The sequence below is a fragment of the Nesoenas mayeri genome (genome assembly GCF_963082525.1).
Source record: "Nesoenas mayeri genome assembly, chromosome: 3".
Lineage (NCBI taxonomy): Eukaryota > Metazoa > Chordata > Aves > Columbiformes > Columbidae > Nesoenas > Nesoenas mayeri.
In genome coordinates, this window is record NC_137544.1 from 57,937,786 (window position 1) to 57,956,162 (window position 18,377).

At 39.5% G+C, this 18,377-nt stretch overlaps 1 protein-coding gene across 3 annotated transcripts in view; it reads left to right on the forward strand.

Moving 5' to 3' along the window:
* The window catches only part of AKAP7 (A-kinase anchoring protein 7), an 89,756-nt gene extending 75,058 nt beyond the window's left edge, over positions 1-14,698 (forward strand). Inside the window, exons 8-9 of one of the 3 annotated variants that reach the window (XR_013922030.1) lie at positions 12,421-13,139; positions 13,383-13,486. Coding sequence is in view for 2 of the 3 variants with exons in the window: in XM_080342977.1 (XP_080199103.1) it covers positions 12,421-12,619; positions 13,383-13,395 (212 nt within the window). In the remaining variant the exon portion in view is untranslated. Of the gene's footprint in view, positions 1-12,420; positions 13,140-13,382 lie in introns of all 3 variants that reach the window. The other 2 variants (XM_080342977.1, XM_080342978.1) reach the window with 2 other exon arrangements.
* Positions 14,699-18,377: the final 3,679 nt, after the last annotated feature.

Sequence of the window (18,377 nt, forward strand, 5' to 3'; positions counted from 1 at the left end):
GCATCATGCAAAATAAGAACAAGAGAGAACATTTTGTATATATTTCTGGGAAAGCTTCCTGTCAGTGACAGATGCTGGACTGCAGAGGGTCTCTACGTTTTGCAATGTTATGACCAAGATTTTCAAATGAATGCAGACAAACAAAGAAAACAAGGCAAACAAAGGTCCTTGGTCCAGTGAGAGGTTGTCCTTTAGATGACACTGGTCTGTTATTATTTGTGGAATTATTATAAGCAGAGTGAAAAAACAAGATATCTTGGGAAGTTTTGTCATAAGGCATACTGGCACCTTTTTCAGCAGCTAATTATTGCTGGTTTAGTAACATTTCATACCTAATAATTTTTGCTGTTCCTAAAGTTTGAGTGATTCCATAAGCTTGAACTGTATAATCAACAGAAGAGACTGAGATTTAGAGGAATTTGGGGTATAGAATCACAAAATCACAAAATGTTAGGGATTGGAAGGGACCTCAAAAGATCATCTAGTCCAATCCCCCTGCTGGAGCAGGAACACCTAGATGTGTTTACACAGGAATGTGTCCAGGCAGGTTTTGAATGTCTCCAGAGAAGGAGACTCCACAAGCCTCTGTCACCCTCACTGAGAAGAAGTTTCTTCTCATATTTAAGTGGAACCTCCTGTGTTCCAGTTTGAACCCATTACCCCTTGTCCTACCACTGGTTGTCACCGAGAAGAGCCTGGCTCCATCCTTGTGACACCCTTTATATATTTGTAAACGTTAATAAGGTCACCCCTCAGTCTCCTCCAAACTAAAGAGACCCAGCTCCCTCAGCCTTCTCTCATAACGGAGATGCTCCACTCCCTTGGTCATCTTTGTTGCCCTATGCCGGACCCTCTCCAGCAGTTCCCTGTCCTTCTTGAACTGAGGGGCCCAGAACTAGACACAATATTCCAGATGTGGTCTCACCAGGGCAGAGTAGAGGGGAAGGAGGACCTCTCTCGACCTACTAACCACCCCCCTTCTAGTACACCCCAGGATGCCATTGGCCTTCCTGGCCACAAGGACACAGTGCTGGCTCATGGTCATCCTGCTGTCCACCAGGATCCCCAGGTCCCTTTCCCCTGCGCTGCTCTCTAACAAGTCATTCCCCAATTTATACTGGAACCCGGGGTTGTTCCTACCCAGATGCAATTCTCTACACTTGCCCTGGTTATATTTCATTAAATTTTTCCCCACCCAACTCTCCAGCCTGTCCAGGTCCCGCTGGATGGCAGCACAGCCTTCTGGCATGTCAGCCACTCCTCCCAGCTTAGTGTCATCAGCAAACTTGCTGATAGTACACTCTATTCCCTCATCCAAATCATTGATGAATATACTGAATAATACTGGCCCCAGTACTGACCCCTGAGGCACTCCACTAGATACTGGCCTCCAACCAGCCTGTGCCCAATTGACCACGACTCTCTGGCTTCTTTCCTTCAGCCAGTTCACAGTCCACCTCACTACCCGATCGTCCAGACCGCACTCCCTCAGTTTAGCTGTCAGGATGCTGTGGGGGACTCTGTCAAATGATTTACTCAAGTCAAGATAGACCACATCCACTGCTCTGCCATCATCTGTGCACCTCGTTATGTCCTCATAAAAGGCTATGAGGTTGGTCAAGCATGACTTCCCCTTGGTGAAGCCATGTTGACTGCCCCTAGTGGCCCTCTTACCCTTGATATGCCCTGAGATGGCACCAAGGATATGTTCTTCCATCAGTTTCCCAGGGATGGAGGTGAGGCTGAGCGGTCTATAGTTACCCAGGTCCTCCTTCTTGCCCTTTTTGAAGACTGGAGTGACATTTGCTTTCCTCCAGTCCTCAGGCACCTCTCCCGTTTCCCAAGACTTGGCAAAGATGATGGAGAAGGATTGTGTATGCGATAGACCTTAGCATGGAGAAAGGGATAGGAAATTGTTCTACGCCTATACGTATCCTATACCACTGGAGAAAGGGCTAGGAAGTTATCCTATACCTATCCTACACCATTATGGAAAACGGAAGTCACAAAGGTTTAAAATTTAGATACCCTCCATTGATAAAAAATCCTTGGGCACTGTACCAGTGGTAGATTTGGCACTATCAAACTTTTATAATAGTTGGTGCTTTTAGACTTGCAATTCTGATGTTAGCATACATAGCTGATCTTTTGTCAGCCTCCTGGCTGTGCCTGTAACTCTCATGAACTTTAGGAATTGCTGTATAGGGAAAACTCAGCTCTTATTAGATATCATCTCTGGACGCCAATTCCCAAAAATGTCAAAACCCACCATTAACTTTCTTTTCTGCTGATGACTTAATCCCTCTGAATATCTGCCAGTCTCAGGTGAAGTTCATGTGGGCACCTGCTGTGTTTCCTGTGAGTTAAAATCCTCAGGCATGGATAATTTGTTTGCTCTTGCTAGAGAACTTTTATGTTTTTGCTAAGAGGTGAAATATCTTATGGCATGGTCTATTATTGTGTTACTCATTCTGTTTCACATCATAGCAATGATTTTTTAAATGGCATTTTATTCAATTTTCTACCTTAGTACAAAGCACAAGGATTGAACAAAAACATATTAACTATCAGGAATGTTTTCTGCAGCACTTAGTGTGGCTGAGGAGTATAAGCAAATGAGTAACATTTTTGCTATCTTAAAAATCCATTACCATCCAGTAGTAGCCTAATGCAATCAGGAAGCTTTTTCTTTCTTCCTTCCTTCCTCTCTTCTCTCAGCCTCCCTCTTAAGTTTCACATACAACATTGTTAATAGAATGTGAGAGATTTTTCCAGCATAAAATTAAGAGTTTATTCTTGTAGTTCTACAAAATATAACTTGTAATTAGGTGAGTTTTAGTGATTTGAATGCCCTCCTAAAGTCTGGGGTTACCTTTCTCATGTTAAAATGAGATTTGCTGTAGCGTTTGCATGTTTTGCAACACTGTCGATCCTCTGATTTAAAGAAATAAATGTTACTTTCTGTTGATCCCACCTGTGTGCCCTATTCACATGTTGTGAGTGCTCTCTATTATAATTAGACTGAAACATCTGGGAGAAGGGCCAAGTCTAATAAGGACAGAGGGCTTGGTACAACGCAACCCGGATCATGGAGGCATTGCCTGTAATGCCCACTTCAGCATAAGTGAATAATAATACTAACTCCATTTTAAATGAAGTGCCTAATTTTGCTTTGAAAGATGAATTTCATTCCCTTGGTCCTTCTTTTGCCATAATCTCTATAGAACATGTAAAATCAGAAGATACTATGGGATTAGACTTTGGATAAAAATACATTACGTGGTTAAGATGTGTCCAAATACAAGCTCCTATGTCAGCAGTGGAATATCTGGTTTGACGTGGTGCTGCACCCGGGCTGTGAGAACAGGCTAATTCTCAAATGCTCTGTGTTACTGCTTCTGATTCGCTGCATAATAACAGCACATAACCCTCTGATGTATAGTTATACCTGCATTTGCAGAATTAAAACCACATTGCATTATGCCACGCAACTGTCGTATGCATTTACCCATCTCAGGAAATCTCAAAATCATTAATGATATGATTTGCTCTAGAGGACAAACATTGCCCATCTCTTTCCTTCTCCTCATCCTTAATGAACTTCTCTTGGCCCCTGTAGCCAAACATAGAAGGAGAAGAACATAAAGCGAAAGGGAACTACAGAATCAGATGCATTGCTGTTTAGCTGGAGTGAAGAAGAAATACCTGCTTTTGATTTCTCAGTTGGTTCTGAATGTAGTGAACAGAAATGCAAGAACTGGATTTGACATGAATATCCAACCTTTATTCTTTTACTCTGAGTTAGAGAAAGACTGAGGAAAATATTAAAGTAAGAGAGAATAAAGAAACTGTTTAGCGTGATAGAAATAAAGGACCAGAAGACCAGCTGGTGCAAATAAGCAGTTCTTCATTCATGTTAATGGGACAAAGTTAGAATTATTACGACACTGAAGAGGAAGGGATGGAATTGTGAATACTGTGTCGGCAGAGATAAAATTTCCAAATGGAAGAAGGAGTGGAAAGAGAAGAGAATCATCAACTTCAAGGCATGGTAATGAGCAATCCATTATGGTACAGAGCATAAGCTGGTAAAAGTTGTGAGGACTAGTTCAGTTTTTGGCGTAGCAGATGTGTTTTTCTGGATTTCTTTCGTTGAAGTGCAGCTAGAATAGGTTTTGACTCACTGAGTTTGAGGAAGTAGAAATTTGGAGGAAGAGAGAGAGGGAGTTATTATTTTGCTATAGTGAAGTATAGTGAAGCTGTAGGGAATTACTGTAATGAAAGAAGTGTTGCTATTATGTAGGGAAATGTTGGTTATGTGCTTAAGGAGTTTTGTTTCACAAAGAAAATGCTTTTACAACTATTTAATATTTAGCATAGGAAGGATATGAAAGTAAGGCCCACTGGTTTAAACAAATAATCAGGATTCACTTATTCTTGATTTCTAATCATGAGGCAGACTCAAGAATAATGCTAATTTTGATTACTAGGTGTTTGTTCATCAACTTAAGAATGTGCTCTGTTCATAAAGAAAGTAGGATGAAAACAAAAATGAGTGTTGTCCTCTAATTTTCTTATTCTTTGGGTTGTTTTTTTTTCTTGTCCTAGATTATAAAGTCTGCAAATTTTATGTGAAGGATGGATTGTGTTAAATTTTGTTTTATGATGTGTCAATGTTTCAGTTTTTTTCATCCCCAGATTTCATTAAGTGATCTCTCTCTACATTACAGCAACAATTTTTAACTTCCTGTGAATTAAATTAAGTGAACTGTAATCATACCTTCAGCATTCTTAACTCTTTAGCTACAGCTATTCTGATTTCATATAGCTAAGGTGACCAAAAACCTTATGACACAGAGCAATTTATTATGATGCAACAGGAGTCTGAATTTGCTTATCTTACTGGGATATTTTTCTTTAGACATCAAGATTCACTGTTCTTGCAATTGAGTATACTGGAGCTTTTAGAGAGAGATTAAAGCTGAGAAAGAGCTTGTCCTAAAGAAGATCCTGAGCAGTAGTTTTATGGGTTCCAAGCCAGAGCATTTAAAGAGGGATCTTTATGAACTCAAATTTCCAAGTATAAAAAACCCTTAATATTTATAAATCTTTCATAAACCTGTATGTGGTAGAGCAGTGAACATTTCTACAGCTACATCTCACAAAATCAGATTGAAAACGTACATCAAATTCTTGCTTCGAAAACACATTTGAAGTGGAGGTTATGTAGAAAATAAAAGGGTGGAAAGAAAGAATAAAGCTAAATACATTACTTAAAGCAAAATATATAATATATAGAGAGGGTTAAGATAGAAAATGCCATGATAAGTACTTAATGATTTTTTTTTAATGACATTCAAATCAGCTTATGGGTGTTACGTTAGTTTTCCCAAAACTATTAGTGAAAATGGTCAGATTCTGTGGGCTTGATCCATGAAATGAAAGATAGCAGCAATACTACTCTTATGTTCAAAAATACATAACCTCATGGTTTGCCCAAGAAGCTGAAGTGGGTTCAGTTCCTTCATGTGAGATCCTGGGGGAGAAGGATGAGACCGTTTATTTTGACAACCTTAGAATGTACTTACACTACCAATTCAAACCTAAGTAAGATGCTCCTACCAAAAAGAGGTGACTCTAACCTTCTTCTGTTAGATTTAGGCTCAAATAAAATATGATTACAGAGATGCTGAAAACACCTTGCAAATGACATTTTCCATAAAAAATGTTCCTTATTACAGCTTTTTACAGACACTTGGACATCCATGTCAATTATGCTTCTATCTTAATCTTTTTGGACAAGATTTCATCTTTGTTCTGCAGTTCAAGCAGTATGCAGATGTGTAACTCATGTTACTGTTACTGCAACTGAAATAATTAAATAAAAATGCATGTGGATTAAAATTTGACTCTTCTCTCCATAATTTACAAAGATATTCAAAATTACTTTCTCCAAGGAAAGACACTTAGTATGTGGGAGACTATTTGATAGCATGAGTTTGTATGGAGTCTTTCTCTGAGCTCCAAAGGAGCAGCAACACAGGATCAACTTGTTAAGATTCACTTAATTTATATTTGTTTAACATATGTCTTAGTCCAAAAAGGTTGCTTTTTTTAGTTTACTTGACAGTAACATGAAGGAGTCTCAGCCAAAACAGTGTTTTATTTGAACCTGTATAGTAGCAGATGAATCCTAAAGAAATGAAATTGAAATCCACAGAGAATATAAGGATAGGAAAAAGTAAGGAGAGGGGAATGTGTATTGAATTACTTCCCTCATCACACTTGTGATTAAATGTTCAATTTTTTTGCAGTTGGTTGGTCCATAAGCAGGAACTTTTAGGATTTGGCAACATGTTTGGACTTTGACAATTAAAAACTCTGTATATCCTACTCTGGATAGCTGCAGCACATCTTGGACCTATGCCTCACTCAGCTTAATGACCCAGCAGGGCAATTTTCTGCCTTCAAGACCATCCAGCTCAGTGCGTTACATTCTCAGTACTATTTCTGGAGGGTCATTGACAGTGAGGGACAGCTGAGTCTGTCCTCTTCCAGAATTCAGCTTTTCCCTAGGAAACAGGGAAGCCCGGGCTCTCTCTCGGGCCCTGAGAACAGCGGGAGGCTCCCCCTTGGCTGCGTCCCGAGGAAGGAGGAACTTGCCAATCCTGGTGGCTCCTGTTTACCATCTCATTGAGCTGCTCGCTGTGGTTGGTGAAAGGGGGGGAATAATTCTGCCTAGATGTTTTGGTTCTCCAATTGTCAGCATGCCCAGTGGATGTTCGTGTGCTTATGGAAAACCACTTTTGTAACTTGGGCTGTTTTCTCTACTTGATTATTGGTGAGAAGGCTGAGTAAAACTCACTGGTTTTTGAGCCATCTTTTCTTTCTTTCAGCTATGATGATATCTTTGTTTCCTGCTACACTAGACTTCTTATAAATTCAGTAAATTTAAGCATTAAAGTACATTAATGGAGACAGGAAATTTCTCTCTTAGTAGGTCTCTTTAATAGTAAAATAAACCCAAGATACTTAGCAGACCTCCTGGTATGATGGGCATGAGTTCTTAGTTACCTTGTTTGTTTGTGTGTTTTGAAGACTCGTGCCTGAGGAGTCGCATCCTTCAGTTCTTGTAGAGGAAGCACATGTTTAGCAGAGCACATCCTGTCTGTCCACGTGCAGTTAGAGGTGGTCAGAAATTTTAGATCACTGGGCTTCAAAGGGTTTTATCCGAAGCAAACCAAACTTTTGCCATGTTTGCCAAGCCTCCAACTCCAAGGGCGTTGACACTGACACTGGTGAGAGCACCATTTTCCCTGAATAGCTGCAACACACTTAATTTCCTCTTTACTAGAAATGCCTATTTTTCTTGGTGTTTTTCCTCCATGGGGGGAGGGGAGATAATCAAATTAAAAAAAAAATCTTTCCAGCAGACTAGAACCACATGTGTTCAGCACAAATGGCAGATCCGTATTGCCTTGTTAGACAGTCCTTTATTTACAAAGCAATATATGTAAAACTGGAAAAGTTTGTTGTATTTCCAAGAGGAAAACTAAGCTACATACGCTGCTTAACATCAGATTGGAACATCCAGCAACACAAATGTCACCACCGTCATGTCATAATGATATAATAATTTCACCCTTCCTTTCGGTGCCTTATTTGTGCCAATTTCTTAAGTGACCACTCAAGAGACATTTCATGGTAGTCCTTCCTAATTAACAAGGAAGTGTTCAGAGTTGTGACTTTCCTGTCTGTGCTTATTGTGTTGATTAGATATGGGCACATGCTCGTGTTTGTGTTCATCACTTCAAAAACATGATCTTGAATGTGCTGGCTCAATAACAGTCTGTTGCAAGGGTGGAAAGCATACGGTCTGGTGCCTGGTTATAGCTTGTTATTCAGTTTATTATGGACTGTGGACTCACTGTCTTTGCAGTGCTAAGGGGGATGGTATTCCTCTAATGCTGTAGTTCTTTTAATCTGTATGGCCTACCAAATATATCTGCAAATGCTTAGTAAAGAAAATGTTCGACACATTGGTCTGATGCGTAGGACATTGCAGTTCAGTATGTAGGTGTGGTAACCTCATCCAATTCCCACAGAAGACAATGAGATTTAATTTGATTTTTAATTAGATTCTGTAGACACGAAAGTCTAGTGTAGCAAAAAATAGATGTTCCACAGGCTGCAGGCGGGCATGGGTTAATAGTCAGCTGTCATATAGTGAGGGATTATTGTGAGGTGGAGCTACCAAGGAGTCACTATAGAAAGGGAGTCTTGGGATGAAAGCTTTCCATGTACACAGCAGTACTTTTCTAAGTAGAAAAATGAAGTTTTCCAGGAAGGAATTTGTTAACATTTAGTTTTTGAAAGACTAAGTCCCTTGTATATTTTTTTCTTTCTAGAGTTTCTAAAAACAATATTACAAAACTGATGAACCAAAAGGTAGATGGGGGAATGTCTGTTACCACAGCCCTACCCAGGTTGCAGACTGTAACTTCTGCTGCCAGAGTATGGACTTCCCAGCTGGTCTTAGTCACCTATTCAAAATACCAAGGGTCTCCTTTATAATTTGCACCATGTTGGTATCATTTTATTGTGAAAGATTGTTGGAAGGAAAAACAAAACCCAGTATGTTGGGGCCATGAGACAAGGATTGCAGAATGTTGTCTTGGAGAGTAGCTGGTAAAAGTTTGTATAACTGGCTTTTTCTGTAAAAGGGATCCAGTGTTGGTTCTTTCAATTAAATCTCTCACCAAAAAAAATAGACCAGCAGTATAAACAGGAGAGTGATTCAAGTAACTCTCCTGCCTCTCTCCAAATCTGAGATACTGACATGGACTTTAAAACAGGCTGTTGACACAGGACCATGAAAATGCTGTACCAGGTCTACTCTGTCTGATTTACTCCAATGCAGTATTTCAGAAATCCAGATCACAGTCTTTAAAGTGTAAGGGATTTAGACTTGGAGAGTAAACCTAGTCCAACAGAGAGATATAGCAGTGAATTTGACTCCAAACTTGGATTTGGTTGCAGGGATCTGGTTCATGTCCATAACTGCTGGCAGCACACTATAGGATCATAAAGCCCTTTTCGAATAATTCTGTGCAGTTGATAGTTCCCTTTTGTAAAAAATGGTGGTCATTTCAGGACAATAGCTATGCTTCAGTTTCAGTAATATAAAGCACTGCTTAGCCTGGATGCATTGAGATGTATTTGTAGAGTATGAATTTGTTTTCATCTTCAAAAAAATATAGAGAATTCTGGAATAAACAAAATGAAAGTGTTTTTTTCATTTTTATTCTGAGCTACACGCAAGAGAAGGTAGTGGAAGCTTTTTGTTTACAGGCACAGAAATAAAGTAGTGGCACAGTCCATACTGAGAAGCACAGCATAGATACATATACAGTGCACCTGGTATATCTGTTCCCTTTTCAGAACAGAGTTTACAAACAAAGCAATTCTGAACTTGTAAACCTCTCTTTTAAATCAGAAACATTTATTATCTGCAATGACTTTTTACTGATATTCTGGTAATTCCCAAAACATAAGACAGTCTGCACAAAGAAGCATTTGCCTGCTGCGAAATAATTGTATATATCTAAGAATCAGGCAAGCAGCAGATGCAGCATGTAGAGTGAGATATAAACAGGACATATATGTGTGTTAAATATTCAAGTAAATAGAGATAATCAATACTTGTTATAATTACACGACCTATTTCTTTTTGTCAACAGTCATGAATAGGCATGATGCAGTGGTGTACAACTGCCTTGCCAATGAACCTCAGCATTGCACAGGCACTCACACAACTGCCATTTAGGGGGTCTGCGAATTATAAGCAGAGCGTGAGTGAATCCTATAGCCCCCTGTGCCAGTCGGCCAAGGTGTCCGGATGGATAAATCCAAGGGTGCTCTTCATATGGGGCTGTGCACGCATCAGTCACATCCCCTCTATGTCTGTCCAGTGGGAACGCAGAGTTAGCTTAGGAGGCACTATAGACTCCACTCCAGGCTTGGTGAGCCATGAGTGTCTCAAAATATTAAGAACAAAAAAAATAACCAAAGAAGTGCAAAGCATTCTTCTGTAGCTATATAAACTGTACTTTTAAAAGGCTCATTTTAAGTAGCCTGACTTTTTTCATGCTTGAGAAATTAGTAACACAGTGAACTATCTACTGAATTTGAACTTTTAAATGCAATAGTAGATATATAGATTTTGTACATATGTATGTAAATGAGAACTGTTTTGCAGAAAATATGAGATGAGCTCTGTCCTTTTTTAGATTGTAAAAATAATACATAAGGTACTACATGTAAAATTACATTCAGAGTAAATACAGTCACTGTTCTTTTGTAGTATCTGGAGGCCTCTGTGACCGATTAGTCATATTCTGCATATTAAGTACTGCAGGGTCAAGTGTCAGAGTGGTTTAGCACCATATTTCCCATTGATTTTCTTCGGACCTGCATGGATAGATCATTAGAGCTGTGTGAGTAACTATTTCTGAAAAATAAGAAACTCTCCAACTGGAAACCACAGTGTTTGGTTGGTTGGTTGGTTGGTTTTTTTTAACTGAATAAATAGACTGGAACAACCGAAAGATTTTGTTGAGCATCTTTAATAAAAGCAAAGGAAATTTGGAATCAAAGGGCAGCATTCAAAAGAGCATATAGGATGAATTCATAAAAGCTGGGAGGAGATGCTGCTCATATATATCTTAGCTCTTCTGAGAGATAAGAGCCTGAATTAAGTCTCTCCTCCAAGCAAGTTAAAGGATAGGCTTAATCCCAAGTTTTGGAGATAGTGAAGGAAAGCAGTAGGCCAGAGAACCTGGAGTATGTAGCATTTTGAGTGGTCTTGGGAATAGTGCTTGTGCCTCCCTCAGACACATGTGTTAACCTAAAATGCTTCTTCTTGTAGATGCTAAACCCATTTTTAACATTTTCTTTTTTTTTTTTCTTTTTTTCTTTTTTTTTTAATTTTGTTTTAGTCAAACCTATTCCCATAGCTGTGTTTTAAAATATTTTTGGAGTATTTTTCAAAACTTTTTTCCAAAATGTAATGAAATGCTTCACCAAGGTCTAGTCTGATGACTCTTCAGCTGGAGCGCACAGTTCTCCCTTCCCCACAGTAACAGTGCGGTGGAGGCCCAGAACTGGAAGAGTTTGGTCTGTCTTGCTGTTCCAGAGTGGGATGCTCATGTTAACAGCTACTAAAGGCACTGCTCTGAAAATGAAGGCTTTTGTTTACCTCTCCCCCTTGAATCCCTCTATGAATTATGTTTTATCCATGAAATCACTCCCAGGTTGTGCAATCCAATAGGAAGACTAAGAAAAGTCTTTTAGAACTATAATCTGTATGTGCTAGTAAACTTGAATAAATTTACATTTATGAAAAAGAGCAAATTTAGATAATTGAACAGTGCAGAGCTTTGTGCTGAGAGCATACAATAGTATCTTTTTCACCAGATGTATGTGACTAAGCAGCTCCTTATTACTGGTTGCAGAATGCTAACTCCAGAAAAGGACATTAAAAGTATGGGCTTTAAATATAGATGGAGGGAAACAGTTATTTACCTAGTGCAATAAATTACAAAGTGGCAGATGATAAGGCCAGTGGAAATTGAACAATAAAATGTGCTTTTCCTGGATTTCTTCATAAGAGGAGGATGCTGTAGTAGGCTATATAGTGTATTAAGAAAATGATTAATGGAAAAGTACAATTTCAGAACACATGTAATAATGTATGAGAATCCTCACTAAGTATACAGTTATTTCATCATATGTGATTGTTCCTGTGAACCCTCAACAAAGCAGGCAGATGCCAGCTTCTTGCTTTTATCAGCAGGTCTCTAAGAATAGACTGCTGGAACTTGCATTCCTTCGATGTCAGAACTTTAAGTTAGAAGACAGAAGAGAGACGAGGAGGGTTTTTCCAAGTTTTATGCTTTGTTTAGAAAAAAAATTTAGTCAGTTTTTCCATAAGAAGCTCTTGAAATACAAATACTGAATAAATAGGTAGAAATTTTACGTTTCTTAAGCAAATCCACAAGATTGGCAGCTGAATTTAAGAATGCTGCTAAAAATGTAAATTAATTGTGTGCCATGTTCTTCATCTTTGCCCAGATGTCACAGGTGATTGTTGGCCAGAAAAAACTAAAATCGCACACTTGCTTTTCTAAGCTGAGTGGGTGCTCATGGCGTTAGCAGTGAAATATTTTTGGTCTGCTATCCTGTGCACATCTTCATGAAACACTTTTGATTCAGAGCTTGAGGAGGGGGAAATTGCTTTTTACAATCAGGAAGAGGCAGCTAACAACTGAAAATCCAGCTCAGGCAGAGGGTCCTGATACAATTACGGCTACTGTCTTTCCGCGGCAATGAATTCCTTCTCTTGTCTGTTGTGGCGCATAGGTGAAAAACATGCAGCAGAGCCCGACGATGCGGAACTGGTGAGCCTCAGCAAAAGGCTGGTGGAGAACGCGGTGCTGAAGGCTGTGCAGCAATATTTAGAAGAAACGCAGAACAAAACCAGACAGACTGATGGAAGCCCCGTTAAAACTGAAGAAGGAGCAAGCGGCAGTAAGAATGAGAGTGACAATGATAACAGCAAGTGAGCGCTGTGCAAAAAGCCCGGGAGCAAATATTCCGCCAAGAATAACCACAAAAACATGTCCCAGCTCCCCGCTGAAATTTGCTAAGTGGTGCTGGGTGACAAGCACTCTGCTTTGTGAGTCTCTTATCAAAAGTTTGTTCTGAAGTGAAGGACACTGTCTACCAGTTTAATAAGTGCTTGCACTGCTGAAAACCTGATGAATACTGGGAGGGATGGACGGTGGAAAAAAGACAAGAATGGTGGAGCAGGTGGCTCCAGTCTTCACTGGCTCTTGGTACCAAGAGTCCCTTCCTTGCTTTTGAAGAGAAACGTAACCCTTTGCATTTGCCTTTCGGATTGTGGCGAGTGGCCGTGGAAGAGGCCTTGCTGTGCGTGGGAGCGATGCCCTGGGCCCGAGGGCTGGCCGTGCCGCGGGCCGCTCGCTCCCCGCGGGACCACGTGCTGTGTCCCGGTCAACAGCCGTCAGCCCCAGGCTAAAATTACCACTGCAGACATTCATCGCAGATGCTATTACACTGTATGTAACACGGCAGGAGTTTCTCGTAAATGTGACGCTGTACTGTTCTTTACTTTTTGGTAGCATTTGTTGATGTAAATTATATTTTTTTGACAAAGTACCTCTTTATAGAAAATCAATATGGGCAAAAGGCTGAGAACTTAATACTGTCTGAACCAGATATGATCTCTTTTTCTCCATACATTATTGATTCTAAATGACATTTGTTGTTATAAAATGTATTATATTGTTCTTTTTCTCTAGGAAAGAACCATGAAGCAGACTTAGTAAAGGAAGCTTTGTACAGAGAAACACAGGCCCTGTTATCCAGACTGAATCAGATAAAGGAGCTGTTATCCAGTCCCGAGATCCGCATGAAAATTAGCAAAGAATTGTTTGAAGACAGGCACAACTCTAACAGCAAATGGCAAAGTTGTATTGACTCTGGATCTCCCAGTGCATGACTGTAAATTGCCATGATGTAAAATTGCATCGAGTTATTTAAAGACAACAACGATTTCTTCAAGAAATTTTCCTTTCGGTTTCTTTTTTACTGAAAATATGAATGGTCGTAAATGGCTGATGAGGAATCATGCTGAAATACTTGCACAGAAGGACTGTATTTCATAGGGATGAAGTAGAGCTACTCCTCAGCACTGCATTGAAACATGCTTGAATGTGCAGGTGTATGTCATGATTCCAAAGTGGAAAAACACTGGTTTCAAATAAATCTGAGCAAACACTGTGCCCTTCCTTCATCATTGCAAATAATTCAGATTTTTTTCATAGATTCCTTCCCTAGCAATGATATACAAATATTAAAATATGGATGCTTTTAAATACTTTAAAATGTATATTTGAAAAAAAAACCAGAACAAAAACAAAACCTCTTTTAATTATCCACCTTTTGGATATGTACTGGCATTTTGGGTTAAAACTGTCTGGTTTTTGTTTTTTTTTTAAACAGCACTTGAATACTTGTATAGATGCTGACATGTTTCTGCTGATGTTTACACTAACGCAAGAATGTTTTTAGATTTCAGAATGAAATTCAGGCTCCACTGATCTCAATGGCAGACTTTTATTTGCTTTAATGGAGTCAGGATGCTGCAATTAAGGTTTTTCTTGAAAATAATAATATTCCTTGGGATAAAAATTGCCTTTTTACTTTTGTAGAACAGTATTTTTGTCTTTTGTTTTTGGTGTTTCCTCCATCTCTACCTTCTGCTGCCTGAGGTGGGGTGTCGGTTTGCTCTCACTGTTCCCTCCACACACCTGCAAGATTCACTGAAGCTTTTGATGTACAACAATGCAAGAATAGGTCCAATATTTGCATTTTTTATAAACATTGTTTAAAATTGCCTCTGATCATAAAAGCTATATAATATATGTTGTGACTGAAATCAGAATTGTGCTGTTAGAACAGCTGTGTGCATATTCTTCATTGGTTTCAAGCACTGGTCATTTATCTCATGTGTCCGAGCTTGGTTGTTTTTTTTTTTTTCTCATTTGATATATAACAGTATATTCTGAAATATCTCATACATGCCATGTTCACAATAAAGTATTTTTCCTTTGCACTCTATGTATGTTTTCACCTGTCTCCAAATGGAATTTAATAAAATTACATACTTGCAAGTAACTGGATTGACAGAAACATTGCTTGTATGAATCATGACAATAAGTTGACTACAGGTGTTGTGCCAAGATACTGATCTAGAGCTTGGGTGCTGAAATGATGTAAGGAAATTAATGCAGATAAGTAAGTCCCAAGTTGTTATCATTTTGAATGGCAAAACTGAAACTTTACGGATTAATTTGTATTCTGGGCAGCACGAGTTTAGAAGGAAATACTTGTACAACTTCCTAGAGCTCCATATCTTCAACATCAAAAGTGGAGTTTGACTTTAATAGAAGTCTCAAATTTCCTATAGAATAATGGTAATTAAAAAAATCTTAATCTGCAATCAGCCCGGAAGATGAAACCACCGAACTTGTGACAAGTGGATCTGTACATTCCCGCACAGTGACTCTCTGAGCCCACCTTCTTCCCTTACTCTGTAGGCTGAGAAAAGAAGCTGCTTTCCTCCTTCTGAGGAATTTCATTGTCATATCAAACATTACTGAGTACTAGTTCATTCGGAGATAGCTGTTCATATGGTATCAGGCAATTTAAATCCAACTTGCAGATGACAACACAAAACCAGACAGTTGGCTATGAAAACAGGAAAACAATTTATTGTATTCTATTCTAGCTGAATCTCAGGTTGTCATCTCCCTTTCCTCCATGCAAGCCATTACCATGAGTAAGTACCTTTTTATATTTTTCAGCTTGTAACAGTCATTGTTCTCAAGTTCGAGTAAAACTGTTTAAATTAATCACTGAATTTATCTCCAGACTCTTTGATAGGTGGCCTGGTTATTAGAGACTCTGCTCATTCACAGTTCTTATGGATGGCATCAAGAGCAGCAGCTTTGAGAAAATGAAGTGTATGGAATGTAATGGCATGAACAGAGGCAGCCAGTGTCATTTGAAATGCCCCAGAGTGGGCCAGGCAAATATGACACAAACCCTACAGGAGATGTGTTCTTCTAGATCCAGAACTGTAAGCTAGAGGACACCCCAGAGCCTCTAAAAAGACACTGGATACCTGTGCTCGAGCAACTGAAACTTGTCTTGGAATTTCAGACGTTTTGACCTGTGACAGTCAACAGGGCTTTTGTTTCTCAACCATTCACCTTCTTTTAAAATGCCAACTGGAGACTTTATTTCTGGCTTTGACTAGACACCACTATTAATTTACTTAAAATTGAAAACAAAATATGGTAAAAAAGAAAACAAACCCTGCATCTGGATTCATTCTCTTACGGCAACGCTTCTTCTTACTTTCTCTTTTTTTTTCCCCCACCGGTAGTGAAGCCTGTCTGTCAAATTAAACCATAAATCTCTTGTATGAAGCTGTGGGAGGAGCACTGAAGAATGCAAGTGCATAGAGACTGAACCTGACATGAACAGGTGTGAAGCTCAGAGCCACACACACCAGAACAAATATGTCACCTTCCTCACACTCATAAACCATTTTCAGATATCATTTCTGTTTTTTATTTAAGCATTTCTTTGGGGTTATGTGTTGAGGTAGTGATGCACAGGTTATTCCAGGAAAGTGTTGGCATTTCAAAACAGATGGTGCAAGTTTGTCTGTGTTTTGTTTTGAGTTCCACTTTGTAGCTTGCTCATACTCAGGAGTATTTCCACACTGCTGACTATAGAGATGTCTGTGACAGGTTTAAAAGCAGTAGCTCAGCTTCCAGGACCAGGCTGGCTGCAAAACTTTTGGCTGCTGTGACCCACTGACAGACTGTCCCTGACATCCGTGCTTGGTCTAGGTGAGGGGACAAAAGTTGCAGAAGCCGTACATTCGATACCTGAGCAGCCTTTGCCAAAATTGCCTGCACTGTTGAGCTGTGCATCAGAGAAGCTGAGAGAGTGACCAGAGAGATCAGTAAATTCATGTGAGTTCTGACCAAGAGGCAGCAATTCTCTGGTGTAGGAAGAGAGACTATTGTGGAAACCAATGTCTCCAAGCGTGGGTGAGTGTGGCATAAAGATGCTTGGTCTGGTACTTGGAGAGTAATGCAGCAGATTGCCTCAGTGCATCAAGATCTTTGTGAATGGGAATCTGAACAGTGTTTCTGTGTTGACTGAGGGTGATATAAATCTAAAAAGGGTTGAAGCTTGAGGTCAGACTCAGACACTGTATCCAGACACACAGATATTGGGACCCACACTGGATAATGCCCTGTATCTACTAATGGTCCTACTGAAGTAAATAAGATGTTTTGAGTGGTAAAATGCGACTTAATGGTAAGGTTAGACAATCTGGAAGTTAGAATTCAAGAGATTTCATGTTCTGTATTTATGGAAGTTTCTGATTATAACTGTGCACACTTTTGCATAAGCTATTTTAGCTTAAAGGCCATACGAGTGCGTCATGGATCAAAGGGTGTCAGCCATGCTTCATTCTGGTGACAAGAATGATGCTGTTTCATTTTCATGTCAGTCTAGACATGACTCATATATTCTTGCTAGAATTCTGATTTTATAGAAGCCTTGAGGGATATCCTACACACTTATGTAGTCAGCAAGCAGGAAAAATAGAAGAGCAAAGCCACTGTGCTCCATAGAGCTTGTAAGTTGAAGTTTAGTAAAAACACACATTTCCTTTTTAAATTCAGTTATGTCTGAGAATATGCTTGTGAAGTGAAGTGTAAACTGAAACTTCTTCACTGCAGATGAAATACAACCTGCAGAACCAGCTGCAGCCCCATGGAGCCAGGAGGGAATCCAGTTGCTTCAGGTGGAGCCCAGTAGCCCGAGGGTTGCTGCACTCTGCTTCGAGTCGTGGACTTTGTTTTGCACAATCTTTTTCAGAGCAGTTTTTTATCTGTGAATGCCCTCTGTCTCTGTTCAAGTGATAATGGCATGTTATCTTGTCCTGAGAAAATGAGGGACTGAATGGATGCTGTAGCTTTCAGGTGTTTTGATCCCTTTGGAGGAAGTAGGAGGTTGTCAGTGAAATCCCAAAGAGGTTGACGTCTTTGCAGAAACACCTCTGGTCTCATTCGAACTGCCAGAGGTCAGAGGAGGGCCCGTGTGGCTGTTTGCAGAAGTCTTCATCTAGAGATGACACCTGTCTGGTCCTGAGGCTGCGGAGATGGCCCAAAACCACCGGAGAAAAGCCATTCCCAAGGGCTGCACCCTCCCAGAACTGAGATGGTAAGTGGTTCAGCTGTGTGGTTAGTGGGCAGTTAGATAAAGTATTGTTTTAGCTTTATGCAAATTGTTCTAACTTGTGGTCATATAATAACTTAATTTAAAACCTTGTAGAGTTTTGATTCTTCCATAAGTTTTCACAATAGTTATAAGGGGGAATCTCTGATAAAGGTGCATTTGCTTTCAAAGAGCTCATTAGTGCTATACCATAATGTTCTATAGAAATGTTTTGCACTTTTTATTTCAGTTAAGTGAAATCATTATGTTGGCTTGGTTTCAGAAGCAAGGAGTCACACCATTCTTGTGGGAAAGGAAACTTGTTTGAACCCTGGAAACAGGAGCATGTTCACACTGATGTGTTTTACTGTGCTGTTCCTTTGATCAATACAGTTTCTGTATAAGTAAGTCCTTAGCGTGCACTCATCTTCTCATTTGTATTCTCCTCATGTTAAGTCTTTCTAATGAGAACATTTGTACTGAATGAA